General features: G+C 38.2%; 1 protein-coding gene across 1 annotated transcript in view; it reads right to left on the bottom strand.

Moving 5' to 3' along the window:
- Positions 1-17,242, bottom strand: part of cops2 (COP9 signalosome subunit 2) — a 32,441-nt gene extending 15,199 nt beyond the window's left edge. The window contains exons 1-10 of the mRNA XM_062068166.1: positions 17,053-17,242; positions 16,479-16,592; positions 16,323-16,400; positions 13,442-13,567; positions 13,265-13,354; positions 13,108-13,185; positions 10,340-10,514; positions 10,070-10,248; positions 9,854-9,906; positions 9,526-9,623 (exon numbers count right to left, since the gene is read on the bottom strand). Of these exons, the coding sequence (XP_061924150.1) occupies positions 9,526-9,623; positions 9,854-9,906; positions 10,070-10,248; positions 10,340-10,514; positions 13,108-13,185; positions 13,265-13,354; positions 13,442-13,567; positions 16,323-16,400; positions 16,479-16,592; positions 17,053-17,106 (1,045 nt within the window). The 5' untranslated portion in view covers positions 17,107-17,242. The remainder of the gene's footprint in view (positions 1-9,525; positions 9,624-9,853; positions 9,907-10,069; positions 10,249-10,339; positions 10,515-13,107; positions 13,186-13,264; positions 13,355-13,441; positions 13,568-16,322; positions 16,401-16,478; positions 16,593-17,052) is intronic.
- Positions 17,243-18,028: the final 786 nt, after the last annotated feature.

Here is an 18,028-nt window from a genome sequence, read left to right as displayed (position 1 = left end):
AAATCTTATACGTCTAGTCTCTTACGTGAATGAGCTAAATAATATGATTTAATATTTTACGGTAATGTGTTAATAATTTCACACATAAGTCGCTCCTGAGTATAGGTCGCACCCCCGGCCAAACTATGAAAAAAACTGCGACTTATAGTCCGAAAAATACGGTAGTTGATGTTGCTTTTATTTTCTCAATACAGCGTCCATCAGCTGTGACTAAGATTTCATGATGTGAGGAAACATGCAGCAGGCAATGTGTCGGGAACGTTGCCACAACTTGTTTATAAAGTTATTTAGTTTGTTTACTGAGATGCTCACTCGTCCTTTATTTAACTGAAAACTGTATCAGTGTTTAAAAAACAAATACCAGCTAAATGTTTTGTCATCTCATTGAATTCAGTGTTTCCCATAAACTGCCAAGATACCTGTGGCGGTGGGGGCGTGGCTATGGGCGTGGTCACCATGACATCATCGAGTAATTTGCATAATTTACTACAATGATATGATTTTCTCTAAAAAAGGCTCAAAAAATGTATACTTACTAATTAATAATAACAGTTTTGTTTTAAACGTCCATCCATCCATCCATCCATCCATTTTACAATATAATTACAACACTTTATGTACATATTTATATACAGATTTGAACAATAAGTTATTCACTGAAATATATTTATTAATTGTGGTTCTTACAAAAAATATATCTTATAAAATATAAAAGCTAAAATGTCTCTTAAAGCTCTGCCCCTTAAATTAGTGAATACTAAATAATTTAACTTTAGCCTACTACTATAACCATATTATTTACCAGCAACATAATAATTTCTCTCTTTCTATCCCCTCCATCTCCGGCCCGGCTGCACCAAATGATAATATAAATACATTTAATAAAGTCAAATACAAATAAGGCAACAAGAGAAGTATCCTACACTTCTCTTTTGTAAAGTAAATCTGAACAGCCGATATGGGCATCTACATCAACTATATGATTTGCCTGAGAAGCTGGACAGGACAAAAAAAAAAAAAAAATTTAAAAAAAAAAACTATTTGTGGCGGACGTAATTCTTTCGTGGCGGGCCGCGACAAATAAATGAATGTGTGGGAAACACTGGAATTGAACGCAGGCTGTGAAAATTGTGCATTTGATGTGAGAGTTATCACTCCTGTTTATTTTGTTGGCCAAACTGTTTCACCGAACCACATGGGGTTGTTAGAGAAGAACAAAGCTTGTATATTAGACTTTATCTTTATTAGCCAAACCGCTTTGTGTTTTATATAAATATCCAAAAATAAACACCATGTTGTTTTTACATTACTTGTGTTTTTTTCCATGTCAAAGGCATTACTTTAAGAACCATTCATGTGACATACCATTTTGTTAAGTTTTTATTGTGTATAGTTAATAATATATGACATATTTCTGCTCAAACTCTTAATTACAGCATGTACATAACTTAAAAAAATACCCCTTTCTATCAAAATGTGAAAATAGAGATACATGCATCATGGACCAAGAAAAAGCTGACACATTGATACTATTAACAAAAAAACCAATAATTGTCTTTTAATATATGGATAACTTTTATCTGTACCCTTTTTATTAGACATTATAAATTACATGATGGCCTCACGTTCACGGCCCACCCAAACTCTGTTTTACGGAACATTATCAATAACAGTGATTTCAATATTGATAATAATAATCGTAGTTATTATTTTGGTCATAATCGTGCAGCCTTATGCATAAGACTAGATCTCATACATGAACACTATTTTTATCAATATGGACAAAAAGTGCAGTTCGAGCTTATGGCCAACAGGTGCTACCTTGCAAAATTCTTATATTTGTTTTTATTTTATTTTACTTTTATCTCTAATGTCTATAAAGTTCTCTTTTGCACAATTTTCACATTGAATTACTTTTTTCTTCTTCTGCCATATTACTTTGTTTACAACCCTTGTGTTGCTTTCATGTGCACATTCAATTTCTACTTGAGGTCCATGAAACAGTGTTTTTATATACAATGTTTCTTAAAATAATGTTAATGATCATGTTTTTTAAAATAAAACTTGGCTAAAAGATTTAAGTTGAGGTACTTTTCGGAAATTTTGAGCACATTTAAAAAAGCGCAATATTGATAACTGTGATAATTTTGGTCACAATAACCGTGATAAGAAATGTTCATGCCGTGACATCTCACATATATACATATATATGTATACATATCAATATGTATATGTAAGATTTTTTTTTGTGCTGTTTTTTAAAGAAAAAGCTTTGTGTTATTAGCTGATGTCAATGTTTAGTTTTTTTCCTCACTGTGTTATTTTCTGTTTTCCCAATTTTTGCTGGTGTTTTTTTTATTTTGATATTTTTAAATGTGCCGAGGGCCAATGAGAAATGAGTCACAGATGGCCCCTGTGCCGCACTTTGGTCACCCCAGCTGTAGAAGCTAACTGCTTATGACCACTATAATCTTAGTAATGTAATATATTTGTTCATCCTATGGTTACAAACGAGTCAAATTACGTCAGCGCAGAAAGTAGCAACATCAGCAGTTCACGTTGTGGGCTTTTCTTGTGTGATAAAGAGGTGATGAACGGGGAAGTCCTTCTTTAGCTGACGCCTTGTTTTATCATATATTACTGCCTTAGCACACGTCGATGTTTACTTTTGTATGCACAATGGATCAACACATAATCCGTACTTTGGAGCAATGTTCAAGTACTATCGTACTTGAACACTGGGAGAGTGGCCGTGCCAGCAATCTGAGGGTTACTGGTTCAATCCCCACCTTCTACCATCCTAGTCACGTCCGTTGTGTCCTTGAGCAAGACACTTCACCCTTGCTCCTGATGGGCCTGGTTAGCGCCGTGCATGGCAGCTCCCGCCATCAGTGTGTGAATGTGTGTGTGTGAATGGGTGAATGTAGAAATAGTGTCAAAGCGCTTTGAGTTCCTTAAAAATATAGAAAAGCGCTATACAAGTACAACCCATTTACCATTTATCATTTACTTGGCTTGTTAGCTTCCCGTCGCAGTCGAGCGACGAAGGTTGTGGTTGAGAAAATAGTTGTTCGATGTCGGATGCTAGAAAATGTCCCGATGCTTTACAAAAAGTCATCCTTAATGTATTGTTGCAGCTTTTTGTGCACATCATGCCACACACGTTTGCGAGACGAGCGGATAATGTATGCGGCCGTGGTAGCTCGGTGTGGCCACAATGTCGACAGCGGAAGGGATGTGAAGCTGAAGAGAGGAGAGGCTTGCGGGTGTGTTCAGGAGTTAAAAGTGTGTACCTGTTGGTGGGTATGTTTGTCACTTTTCGGGTGGTGGTGTCACTGATGTCATATTAGTAAATATATTTTTCTACTATTTTTGCGATCGACTGGTAGGCTCCCAAAGATCGACTGGTAAATCGCGATCGACAGGTTGGCGACCCCTGGCTTAAAATGAGTAAAAAATACTTTAATATTTCATGTTATTATGAATGTGCCTTTATAGACAAAATAGATTGAATGCATATTACCTTCATTGTTAGTTGACTCTTGCTAGTGTTTATTTATGAGTTAGAATGCATAAAAAATACAAACATATGTGTTCTGGTCTCACATAAGGATTGTGATTGTGCAGTTCCCCTTTAAGTTGAGGTACTAAAGTAAATGTTAGAAGTGAATTGCCTGACAACACAGAAACTAAAACAATCATGTCACAGTAGTGACAGCATCAAATGTGTTATTTACCGTTGCACAAATAAGTCCGAACATTGTTTTTCATGGCTTAATGCCTAATTCGTTTGTCTCTATAATTTCATACCTCTACTTTTTGCAAATGTAGAGTTAGATGTGGTCGACCAGATAGCTTTGAAAGTCCACTTCGGTGATGTTTAATATTTTAAAGCTTGACAAAAGTATTTCTTAAGAGTTCTATGGATCCATTCCATCAGATTCACCTATTTTTGGATTTTATTTAGCTTGTATAATCGCCACCAAACCTTTAAAGTACACTCAGATATGCGCTGCTTAAAGTGAATTAACAGTAGCCATACTGAATGTTTGCCCGCCATCTGGGGTCACGTGGTTGCAACCCACCATTACTATTACGGTTCCTCACATGCTATAGCCTGTTTTTCCACAAATGTACTACGGTACTTCTGTTCAGTCTAAAGATACTGTTACCAACAACATTTTTGCATTCAAAACAAAAATTTAGTTATTCAGCATACAATTATTTTTTAATGTATGTTGCCAAGTGCCACAAATGATAATCGAAGGGGTTGTGCGACCAGGAAAAATGTTTATTTAAAACAATAAATAATAGTGAAGTGAATAAACGGTTAACAAATGTGATGTGAAGAGCTGTGGGACTTGATGTAGATACAGGGTCTCTGCAAGTTTCAAGAAATCAAATTTAAGTTTTTTAAAACTTTTTGAAGACCATATTGAAAATAATTTAAGACCATTTAAAAAAAGTACAAAGACAAAGGAAAATCAGAGGGCCAGAATGAATTGTAAGAGTATGAATTCATTCACTGCTCTTTCACATTGGAAAACAAAATTGTTAAACTAAATACACCAGGAGCTTCTCTATTGTAAACTAATTGAAAAAAATATTAGCAAACGTAACAGCCATTTTTTAGATTTGCCATACAAATGTTTTCTTGCAAAAGGTGCAGTGCGCTTCATATCAAGTGTTTACATGTAACAACCAGGGACGTCAGCAACGGTAGAGAAAAGTAGGGCTGGGCGATATGGCCTTTTTTTTAATATCGCAATATTTTAAGGCCGTATCGCGATACACGATATATATCTCGATATTTTGCCTTAGCCTTGTATGAACACTTGATGCATATAATCACAGAAGTATGATGATTCTATGTGTCTACATTAAAACATTCTTCTTCATACTGAATTAATATATGCTACTTTAAAACTTTCATGCAGAGAAGGAAATCACAACTAAAAAAAATCACTATTTTTTTCATACGGTGTTGATCTGGAAATGTTTGCCTCTGCATTTTGATGTATGAGCGTGTGACACAGAACGGAGATGTTGACATGCGGAGTAAGCACTCTTCATTCTTGAGCAGGTGACTTTTCAAATGATGCTACATATTAGCAGTAATGCTACTTTTTATAGCAACGCTTTCGCCCCACACTTGACAAATTACAGATGTCTGTTCGACATATTCCCACTTGAAGCCAAACCACCGCCAGACGATGGACCCCCTGCTGTTTTTGGGGGAAATGAATTATTCCTTCATTTGTTACAAGATTCGCACCTTCTTTCTCTCGTATTACCGCTCACACGGCTATGCTAGCATCACAGCTAATGTTAGCCATGCTGCTACCTCTTTGCTGCGCGAGGGCGTATACGTATGTGACGTATGTCGTGACAGTATGTGACGTGTGTAGAAGCTGTGTTTGCTGTCTGTGAGAAGGAGAGACAGGAAAGAGCGAGGAGAGCCTGTAGTGTAATGCCAGCAGCTAAAAGCAACTGCGTGAGAACGCATACTCGAATATCACGATATAGTAATTTTCTATATCGCACAGAGACAAACCTGCGATATATCGCGTGTATCGATATATCGACCAGCCCTAGAGGAAAGCACAACAATATATTGTCTGTGAAAGGGACGGTTAGCAAAAAAGAAGGAAGGTGATTATGGCTTGCAAGCTTTAAACAGAATTTGCATGTGAATAATGTGGATAACATTCAAATTTTGTTCAGCTCATTTTGCATCTGGTATGTATGAATCCATTCATCCATCCATTTTCTACCGCTTGTCCCTTATGGGGTCGCGGGGGGTGCTGGAGCCTATCCCAGCTGCACATGGGCAAAAGGGTGGGTACACACTGGACAAGTCGTCACCAGGGCAAAAACAGATAGACAACATTCACACTCACGTTTATGAATAAATGAATTAATATAAATGTTCCCCTGTTTTGTGACTTTTTTGAAAACATATTGCTGATAAACAAGGACTAGTTTCTATTTTAGCATGACAAGATGACATTCGCAAATCTACCTTGCTTAAACTGAGTGTAAACACTAAACAGACAATCTTTAAAGCTTTTAATGTCAGTTGCCATATAAACTTGAAAAAAAGATTAGGCATGACTAGCTGACCTGAAATTATTGGAATAAATACGAAAAATAATAAAGGAGAATTATATATTTTTTTATAATTGTACTGCTACCACAGATAAATTAGAGTGTGCTTACTGTATGTAATAGTATGATTCCACTAGTTAACATCTCATATTGATCTACTTCTGCAATTGGCGCCACTTTACCCACATAACACTCCTTTGGGGGGTTAAGTTGATCCTTGTATAGTTGTGCAAGTATTTGAAGCGTTTCAGGATCTTTTGACACAGACTTATTCCAGATTTTTTACTTTTACATTATCATTCCATTCACTTTCACCACAATGTTTACAAACGCATCCCTCCTCGATGACTCCACATCTGGGCTCTTAACACTTTATACATTTCCATACACCAGCCTTAAGCATGCATTAAATTGATCATTCTTGAGCCACAAATTGTTGAACTTGCACTTACCCATCTTATGCAAGTAATTTGGCTTTGCTGTAGGCCTTCGTTTTGTTTTGTCTGCTGCTATCCTAAGCTGTAACAACACACAGCTGCACGCGCACAGCACACTAGCTGATGGTGCGTGATAAATTCCTAACGGGGAATCACAGGTAGCCTACTTTGGTTCTGTTTTGTAGTTACATTATAACGTCCTCAAAAATCAAAACATTGAAACGCAAGAATGAAGTTTATGCTTGTTTTAAATAGAAGGAAAGTTAATAGATTTTTAAGACCTGTCAAAATCATATTTAAGACCTTTAATGAAATTATAGGAGGATTTCAGGAGAATTTGAGACATTTTAGGGCATCAAATTCAAATTGTTAGATTTAAGACTTTTAAATATCCAGCGGATACCTTCAGTTATTTTTATATTGGTAAGATTATGACTTTGTCATTTAATGAAAGGTTCGGCTGTAAAAAATACTAAATTCCTGTCCACTTGAAAGCAATATTGTTGAATTACAGTATTTGAAACACACAATCACAAAATAATAATGGCGTGGACTAGGGCTGTACGGTATACCGGTATTAGTATTGTACCGCGATACTAATTACCGTATTTTCCGCACTATAAGGCGCACCTAAAAACCTCAAATTTTCTCAAAAGCTGACAGTGCGCCTTATATATGGACCAATATTGAGCCACAACAAACCTAAACTTCATTTTCATAAAGTTTAGGTCTCGCAACTACGGTATACAGCCGCCAACTTCATTTTCCCCCGTAGAAGAACTTCTTCTTCTACGGTAAGCAGTCACCCCCGTAGAAGAAGAAGCGCGCGGTGCATGCTGGGGTATACAACTGCGCGAGGCGTGCCATTTTGATTTCCATTTGTTTGTTTATGTAAAGACCCAAAAATGGCTCCTATTAAGAGACACGCTTACGATGCAGAGTTTAAACTTAAGACGATCAGTCACGCAGTAGAACATGGGAATAGAGCAGCAGCGACACTGACTCGATTAATGACGACTTTGACGAGACGGAGCCAGGCATGTTGGATGCCGTATCCGCCCAACTGTTTAATTTGGACACTGAAGAAGAAGAATTTGAGGGATTCGTGGATGAGGAATACATTCATAAAGTGAGCTTTACATGTTTATTTTGTGTGTTGTGTTGTGTGACATTAACGTTTGAGCAACGTTGAGTTATTGATATATTGTTATTGCTCTGCACTATTTCGAGTGTTACTATATTGTGATTGCACTAACGTTTGATTTACCGTAACAGTATCACTGTTTTTTACGTGTTTATTGAATCAGGGAAAAGTTCCCCTCCACTATGTGATATAAATGTTGCACTACATGTTATATCTTGCTGTTGTTAAAAGATAAACAAAACACCACGTCACTGACTTTACCTCGGGGAAAATAATAAAACAGCTGTTTATTCATTTTGGTAGTGAACAGAGTTGTCAGAACGCTGGTTTGTAATCTATTAATAAAGTTTGACTAACCTATCTGACTGTTTTGTTCACATTCCCTTTAGTGCAGCTCCATCTAATGGATGCATAGGTGCACCTTATAATCCGGTGCGCCTTATATATGAACAAAGTTTTGAAATATGCCATTCATTGAAGGTGCGCCTTACAATCCGGTGCGCCTTATAGTGCGGAAAATACGGTAATCTTATTCGGTACTGGGGACGGCGTGGCGCGGTTGGGAGAGTGGCCGTGCCAGTAACCTGAGGGTTCCTGGTTCAATCCCCACCTTCTACCAACCTCGTCACGTCCGTTGTGTCCTTGAGCAGGACACTTCACTCTTGCGTGTGTGAATGGGTGAATGTGGAAATAGTGTCAAAGCGCGTTGAGTACCTTGAAGGTAGAAAAGCGCTATACAAGTATAACCCATTTACCATTTACTATACCGCCTCTAAAAAGTACCGGTCCCCCACCCGTCGTCATGTCATGCAGAACTCCTTCAGGAGGAGGTGCTTTAAGACAATGCTGCAGAACGCCCTAAGGAAGAGGTGCTTTAAGACATTGCTAGCTATTTCAATATCACTAATCCTTCTCTCCATGGATACAAATCAATTTATTTGATAAAATCCAACACTAAGAATAGACATTTGAAAGGCAATTTAAAATAAATAAAGAATAGTGAACAACAGGCTGAATAAGTGTACGCCATATGACGCATAAAAAACCAACTGAGAACGTGCCTGGTATGTTAACGCAACACATCATGGCAAGAGTCATTCAAATAACTATAACATATAGAACATGCTATACATTTACCAAACAATCTGTCACTCCCGATCGCTAAATCCCATGAAATATTCCTCCTCGTGTCGCCTCTGGTATGTCCTTTCTTTCTGCTGCTCGATTGCCGTTCTCTGCTGCATATTTCACTACGTCCAGCTTGTAATCTGCAGTATATGATTTCCTTTTCTGTGCCATTTTAGTTCAGCCCTTCTCAATTTTTATAAGTTACCGTCAATGTTGATGTGACCCATTTTAATAGCTACGGCAGTAGCATATAGCATATAGCAGTTAGCATCCCATGACCCACAATGCACTTTTGCCATGACCCTCCCCCGGCGAATTCTTATTGGTTGACGTGTGAGTGACGATTGCTGACGTGTGTGAGACGATTGCTGCCATTTGCTTCGTCTCTTACGCGAATTAGATAAATAATATTATTTGATATTTTACGGTAATGTGTTAATTAAGTAATGTGGTCCCTTTTATTTAGAAAAGTACCAAAAAGTACCGAAATACTTTTGGTACCGGTACCAAAATATTGATATCGGGACAACACTAGCGTGGACGCACTAACATATTTTCACTAAAATATATTTGCCAAAGTTCCAGAAATGCTATGCAACTATCAAGACTTAAAATGTTAATTACATCCATTTAAAAAAAAAATTTTAGAATCTTATTTGTCACTGACCCATTAGCAAGATATTCTTGGAAGTCGCTATCATTACTCACCCTCTATGTGCTCTCTGATGAAGGGGTCATCCATTATGTTACTGTGATTTGTTTTCAAGATTTTCTCAAATTCAGTGATGTCATTGTTCTGGTAGGCGCTGGGGAGAAAAACAGTCATTGTTAATAAACACACCTGATCTCAATCAATTAGGGACAACGTCTGCTATCCTTAAAGTGAGTGAAATACCAAAGTAGAACAAAGAGCAAAACAGATGACCAATCAGGAAGATTTTAGGTTATGGTCAGGTTTTAAAGAAATTGAGGAATTAATATAATAAATAAATAATAAATATAAAACATGCACAATGATATATTAATGTATTATTACCTTACTAAGTTTGTCATTGCTAGAATCTCTGGGTCATTTTTGTATGGTTTGGCCTTTGAAAGGGAAACATCAAGAACATGTTAGGCTGGATACAAAGTTATTCGAGTGTTTCACATTGTTAAAACAAAGATTCAGATTTTCGGCTTTCTAAAAACAACTAAAAAACATGTGGTGACGAGCATTTACAAAACAAAAAAAGACTGCAAAATATCACACCTCTTGTGAATCAAAAGGATTTATTCCTGACTTCATTAGCATGTTGGCGAGCACCAGGTATTTCAGACACGTTGTCCTTCTCGGGCTTCCAGACTCATCGTAATTTTTAAAGGCCTCAAAGAAATCTGTGTGAGCTTTCTCAAACTCTCCCTCTCTCAAATGCATTTTTCCGCCGCACTCTGTTGAGGGCCATAAAAGCACAGATCATTCATTTGGAAAATTTTGTAAAAATGCAATTTAAGAACATTTGCTGAACAAACAACCTTTTACCTCGGATAACGCCCATTATTAATGGATGAGGAATGGCAGATTTAATATGTAGAGACTGCTCATACAAGGCTTTCAATTTCTTGTTGTTTTTTTGTGCTGTGTACATCTGAATTTCCAAAGCGTAGATCTCCAACAATTGTGTGCCTTTCTTCAGGTCATCCTCTCCATCATCTGTCTGTGATTAATAAGACAGTACATTAAAGGTACGTTCAAACATATTCGTATATTTTTAAAACAAGAACATGTTTTACTCAGAAAAAATACATTTGCAGACTTCAGAAATGGCACAGAAATTCTTACATGTGTAAACGTCAGGGCTGCACGAATTTGAGAAAAAACCTGATTGCGATTTTTATATTTTATGCATAAAAATGCTTAAAATTCAAAAATCTACTTTAAAAATGTTTGGCTTTGTGCAGACAAACACAGAGCTTTTGTCTACATCATGCTCCTAAACTAAATAATTAACCGAAAAAACTATATAGTGTTTATAATTTAATATTTCATAATATATAATAATATTGCAAGTAACCATCTAAGACAGGGGTGGGCAATTAATTTTTACCGGGGGCCGCATGAGCAACCCGAGCACTGCTGGAGGGCCACACCGACAATATTTCAATTAAATTTTGCACAAATTATTTTTGATATACCGTAAGATAGATAATAATAATAATAATAATATTTTCATTTAACCTAACTTATCTTTATACAAAAGCAGATGGCTTTTGATGGTTTTATTTTTAACACTTTCTTACACAACACTTCCTGATGTATATTACAATACAAAAATTTCAATTTCTGTCACTTCATCCTGCATCCTCTTTGTTGTGAACGTAGCACACCTGTAAGGTGATTGGCGAAGAAGGAGGAAGCATTGCTGTTGCGGAAATGAGGAGTGAGGATTGGTTTTCCTTTTGGAAAGAACGAGATAAGTTGAGCTGTGTTAGTATAGCATGCTCAATAAAAGTTTAAAAAGAGCGTCAGACTTGGTGTGCACTTCTTCTGGACGCTACAATTGATGTCACAAGTGGGATGAAATGCCTCCCAGTTCGCCTTGCCATCAAACCTGGGAGTCTTCATTGAGGGCGGAATTCCCCCGTGGCAAGCAGCGTGGCTGCACCTGTAAACTCTCTCTCTCTCTCTCTCTCTCTCTCTCTCTCTCTCTCTCTCTCTCTCTCTCTCTCTCTCTCTCTCTCTTTGGGCGAGCTCCTCACGTGGCACGTACCTCCCGATGACGTAGCACACAAGCAGTGCAGTATGCGCAAAATTTTACTTCTTACACCAATTGTAGCGTCCAGAAGAAGTGCACAGCAAGTCTGACGCAATTTTAAAACTTTTATTGAGCAAGCTATACTAACACAGCTCAACATATCTCGTCCTTCCACACGCACGTCTCCTCACTTCTCATTTACACAACTCAAGAAGACAACATCTACTTCAGCAGGTGGTTACACTATATTCTTTAAACACAGCAACATGTGTACCACAAATAAGCACACGGCTTTACCTTTACTTGGCAGTCCATGTCTTTTTTAAAACACGCCATTCGTCATCAACTTTTCTCTTTTTAGCGTCTCGGGGATAACCGGGCAAATTTGTCGCTGTGCGCCTTCCCTCACAGGACATACGCACATATAACACTTTTCAAAATAAAAGCAGCACAGTTGTATTGCACGCACGACAAAGATGTTTTTTTAAATGTATTTTGTATTTGTGATTGCCGCTGCGCGCACGAGCATACGTCCACACGGAAGTAATACAAATAACGCTTTTCAAAATAAAAGCAGCACCGTTGTATTGCACTCGAAATAGATACTTTTTAAAATTTATTTTGTAATTTATAATTGGCCTCACGCGGGCCGGACAGGGACGTACAAAGGGCCGGATGCGGCCCGCGGCCCGCAGAATGCCCAGGTCTGATCTAAGAGGATATAAACGTTTATTTCTCATGAATGTACAATTGTTTATCCTTGTACTGTACTTGGAATGTTAATAACTTTGTTATCCTAAATAAATACAAACTTTTATAAAATGGACATTTCTGTAAACAAAAATGTAACTTAAAATAAATACTGAACATTTTCTAGTGTATTTTTTCCCATTTGGAAAAAAGAGGTCGGTCGTCATCCTTTTGTTATTGCTGTGATGTCTTTTTGTTGGCCATCATGTAATCGCACACTCTCACTCCTTCAGGCTCACATTGTCCATCCAATTGGAAGCTGAAATATTCCCAATTGCGTGTGTCTTGCTTAAAAGGGCTGTTTGCAACATTTGCACAGATGTCTAGAGTGCGCTAACTTTCCAATGTATAATACACAGTATTTCCTGCCCTCTTACAGCTTCTAGGCTGTCATGATGTAACTATGTACACATGCATGCGCATTAGCTTTGGGTATGAACAAATAATAGCAATTTGGAGAGTTTGTGTTAGCTGTCATTGAATGTATATCATAACAACATGACTGCAAATTGTTCGTAGACTACATCCTGAGCAGTTTGTTAATCAATGAAAGGGCAGATATATAAACGGACAACCCTTCACACCGTCACGAGTTAACCACTATGCTATAAGTGACAGTTATTCATATGCACCGGTCATACTCGTAGTCAATATGTGTTTTATAAAATGCCCCAAATTTATGCAACTTAATGTCAAAAACTGAATTCCCATACAATTAACAAGTAATGCAACCGCGACATACCACATTCTCATTTGAAGACACCGGATTTAAAAGATGGAATGGATCAATTGAAAGACTGCTTACCTGGCAAGATTGATGTAACTGCCTCAGGATTTTTTGCAGCTTCCCATACTCTTCCCTTTCCAGATACAACTTACCAAGCTGCAGAGTAAAAAGAACAGTTGATCTATTATTCGTTTTACTAGACAACAGGAATATAGACCGCAAGTAAGTTAATAACCTTTGTGTTGGTTTTAAACCAAAGTCTGTCATTTTTTGCATCCTTTAACGCATCCAACGTAGTTTCATAAAACTCCTGTAGCAAATCCATCTGGTAACACATGGAAGTCATTTCAGAATAATACAAATTGCATGTTTGATTTACAGTACATTTTTAACCAACATACTCTCTCATTACCTGTTTGGAGGTAGAGATATAGTCCAGAATGGAGTTGATGGACTTCTCTGAGTAGTTCCTGGTGACTGCACTTCTGATGTACGTAAGCAGCTGTTTGTATCTGTTCATCATCTCTGGGAAATTAGTCTGCAAAGATAAGACACAAAAATGACTAAAATCTGGCACTGTGGTGCCTTCTGTTGTGTTCTATGGCATTGTTTGCTGGAGTGGGGGCAGCACAATCAGAGACAGGAACAGACTTAATAAACTGATTAAAAGAGCTGACTCTGTCCTCGGCTGCCCACTAGACAGCATAAAGGAAGTGGCCGACCAAGTTGATGCTACAGTGACCTCGTTTCCATGCAGGAAATTAGTCTGATTTCTCAAATAATGCGACTCAAAAGATGCATTCTACAACCCATGGAACCACCTTACTCTGATCGTGTTTGGCTTTTGAAAAGACAGACTAACACGCCTAGATTATGCGATTGAAAACCAGATCTCTCGAGGGGGTGTGTACCCCGCAGAGTACCTATCGTGTCGCGCATGAGCCAGTCTCAACGCACGTGACATAACCCGCAAGCGGAATGAAGAGGAGACTGTTTATTTGCTTCAGAAATGAAAAGAACCGAACATTTTGAAGTGCATCGATGGGAGGGAGAAAAACAGAGATTTATTTAAAGAGGTAGCTAAGGAAATGAGAATGACGGATTCATTCGGACTCCCAAACAAAAACGAGTGAAATAGAAGCAAAGCAGCTTTATTGCAAGGCAAAGAATAAAGCGTACACAAACCTCTTCACCCTGCATTTGTGCACTCCACGCTGGTTCACAATAACACACACAACTAGCAAGCTTGTACAGAACAATAGCAAACCCTCATTTGAAGCAGTACGAACAGTCTTTTCCTTCTGAATTAAAACTCCTTCCATCAATCCACAGAGCTTATTGAATAAACTTCAAGATACTTAAAAGTTTTCTTTAAATTATTGTCTGTCCAAGAACTCCTTCAAAACAACTTTCTCCCATCAGTCTTTGCTTCGGAACCCAATCAATCCAGCAACTCAAAGGCCTTCTTGGTAGTTCGTAGCGCAATCTCAGATCATTTTTTGATGCTGTCTGCTATTTAACACCAGCATAACCATTCGAGACATACTATTTGTAATCTGTGCCAATTTTACAGCGGACATCAGGTACAAGAAGAACCGGGCCAATGACTTGTGAGGAACCGACAAGATGTCTTGTTTTGGTGTGACATCATAGGTCAACCGGAAAAGCAATACATTAATCCGCGCTAAAAGGAAACAAGCGCTCCCCAGTGAATGAGAGGCACACGGGCTATGGCCAATAGTTGCATTAGAGAGTGTGCATGGTAGAGATGCGCGGTTTGCGGACACAACCGCGGAGTCCGCGGATAAACCGAGGGTCGGGCGGGTGACATGACGAAAAAAATAGATTTTAAATAGATTCGGGCGGGTGGCGGTTGAACCAATTCGGAAATATATATACATAGTTAAATGTTGTTACCCACATACGAAAAACGAGCAGCACTCTCTCCTATTTCCCCCCTTCAGCTATTTACCTTGGCCAATAAGTTGCAGGTAATTTATTATTATTATTTATTTTTGTTTAAATAGGGATGACATACATATGTTATTGTATAATTTAAGTTTGTGCGCGTGATTGACAGCCTAAGGCTTATGAGGCACTTTTTTTTTTTTTAATTTCAACTTAAAAACGTATGAGCCTATGCCTATGCCTACAACATAGGCTATGTGTTTATCTTTATTTTCCTGCCTGTCGTTGACAATGGAGATTGTCTGATATTTTGTCATGGCTGCAGATCAATCAATAAAGGTTCATCTTTGTCGCAAAATTGTTCACTGTTTCACTGTGCACCCCGCCCTCGTCCCTATTTGAGCATTATAACGTTAACAATTTAATATTCATTGAAATAAATTCAGAATTTTTTTTTTACCTAACGAAAATATAGGCCTAGTCTTTCTAAAACATTTAACTTCTTAAAAGCATCGTTCTGCTTGCTGCAACTGCACACACAAAGTGTGAGGAACGCACTCCTGATCTGAGGGCATTGGCAACAATAGTCAACACTTTCTTAATGGAAATGACAATAATATTATAATGATGATAAATAATATTATCACGCATTAATATCTCTTAGCCACTAATGCGTGGCCAAGAGATAATAATGCGTGGCACGCATTGAATGTCTCTGCTGCATTGGATCAGTCTCCTTTCTTTAATAGGCAAAAGCTTTCTAACCTCACTAATGCCTTGCATCGTCTATATTAGATATATAACAACGGGCGGGTAGCGGGCGGGTGTGGTTTTGATAAAATGTTGGTTCGGGTGATGGCGGGTGGATGACGACTTTTGTGATGCGGTTGCGGATGAAATAATTGCCTATCCGCGCATCTCTAGTGCATGGACAATGGGACTGCACATTTAGGTATGACAATGCAAAAAAATTACTATTTGAGAAATCAGGCTAATTTAGTGCATAGAAACATAGTCACTGTGGAAGCCCTGAGAAACTCTTTCAGCATTGGACCGTTATATCCACAGTACAAGGAGCGCTACCGCAGGTCCTTCCTGCCCACAGCCAAAAGACTTCACAACACACTTATCTGATTACTGTGAGCTTTTTTTTTCTTGGTGTGCACTACGGGTGTTAATAGTGTTTTTTGTTATTTTTTTATCCATACATAGTGCAACTGTTAGTGCGCAATATGTATTATTACTAATTTTCAGTATTTCATTACATTTAAACTTCTGTTACTGTATGTAAAAACCTGCACTGCAACCATACCATTTTCCTACTATGGGATGAATACATGTCGATCTAGAATCAGTTACATTCTAGTTGGTGAGATGTTGCTTACCAGCTTAAAGTTGATCTTAATCATCTGTTTCAGTGCCTTGAACCCCCATTCACCTTTCTCTCCTTCCAAATCCAGTACCTAAGAAACATAATACGACAATAAAAACATTCTTATTTGAAAAGTGAGTGAGGCTAACTTGATTGAGGAGGACTGCACCTTCTGGAAACTGCTGAGCGCTCCTTTGGGATCATCCTCCTTCAGTGCTTTGGAGTTGTAGTACTGGTTCTCCAGGTCGACATTTGGCTCTGAATTGCTGTCTTCTGAGTATTCCTGGATTTTAGCACATGTGCACCTCAAAACTTTGAAGTCTTATAGTTCAATTTGAAAACTATACACACCTCAATTTCAGGAAAGCACTATACAATGCCCCCGTCTGATATTCTGCTATTACGAGCGCCTGCTAAAGTTAGCAAACGTCTATGCTTGCTAACTAGCCGGCTGCAATGCTTCCTACTGCCGGGTTTCAGACACAGTAGCTGCAGAATGAATAAAGTTTCAATAAACTACCACACACTCTTAATGTTTATAAGTGTTAGTCGGCTGTATGGTCGCAACAACTAGCGTGGAGAGTGTGTAGTCAGCTAGCAAGCTAACGTGAGACTTGTGCTTTCGTATTAGCCCCACAAGCTAACTCCGTGGCTAACGCTAGCTAGCATGCTCTGTCGGCACTTTCCAGTTAGCGCTCAATTGAAAATAAAAGGCACAGTTTGGTAGCTTTGGAAATAAATACCAGGTCGTAGTCTTCTTCGTCGTCACACATGAAATCGTCTTCCATGTCAGACATTGTGACAGTCCTTGTTGTCCTTGTTGAGAGAAAAATAGTTGCCCGGCCTGTGCTGTGTTTTGCGGCGATGGGGAGGTGGTGTGTCGGGCTGGCAAGAGGCGCGAGGAACTAGTGTTCGTCCATAGATGGCGCTGTTGCATCACCTCTCAGTGTTATAATGGGACAGCAACTTATTTATCATTGTTGTGTTGTTCATTTGTTTTGTTTTTTGCAATTTCTTTGTTCGATATCACTATGAAAAAAATATTTGATGATACATATGCATACGTACATATATATGTAATATGATTGGATGGGGATGCCCCAAATCCTATTAAGATCATTGGAGAAGCCAAATGCTCTAGACCAGGGGTTGGGAACCTTTTTGGCTGAGTGAGCCATGAAAGCCAAATATTTTAAAAAGTATTTTCATGAGAACCACAACTACTGAATACAACTAAATGCGTGCATTTTTAAGTAAGACCAACATTTTTACAGTATAATGAGTCTCTTCGGCGTGGCGAAGTTGGTAGAGTGGCCGTGCCAGCAATCGGAGTGTTGCTGGTTACTGGGGTTCAATCCCCACCTTCTACCATCCTAGTCACGTCCGTTGTGTCCTTGGGCAAGACACTTCACCCTTGCTCCTGATGGCTGCTGGTTAGCGCCTTGCATGGCAGCTCCCGCCATCAGTGTGTGAATGTGTGTGTGAATGGATGAATGTGGAAATACTGTCAAAGTGCTTTGAGTACCTTGAAGGTAGAAAAGCGCTATACAAGTATAACCCATTTATCATTATCATTTATTTATTCTTTTTAATAACATTGTTATTCTGAAGCTAACCAATAATAAATAAAATACGGTAGAAAACGGATGGATTGATTAAAATGCATGAAAATGTTTAATGTTTTGAACGTTATTTTTTAACACTGTGATACCAGCGGAA

Source organism: Entelurus aequoreus, linkage group LG02 (genome assembly GCF_033978785.1).
Source record: "Entelurus aequoreus isolate RoL-2023_Sb linkage group LG02, RoL_Eaeq_v1.1, whole genome shotgun sequence".
NCBI lineage: Eukaryota > Metazoa > Chordata > Actinopteri > Syngnathiformes > Syngnathidae > Entelurus > Entelurus aequoreus.
The sequence above is the reverse complement of the archived record's forward strand: the minus strand, read 5'-3'. Positions and strand labels throughout refer to the sequence as shown.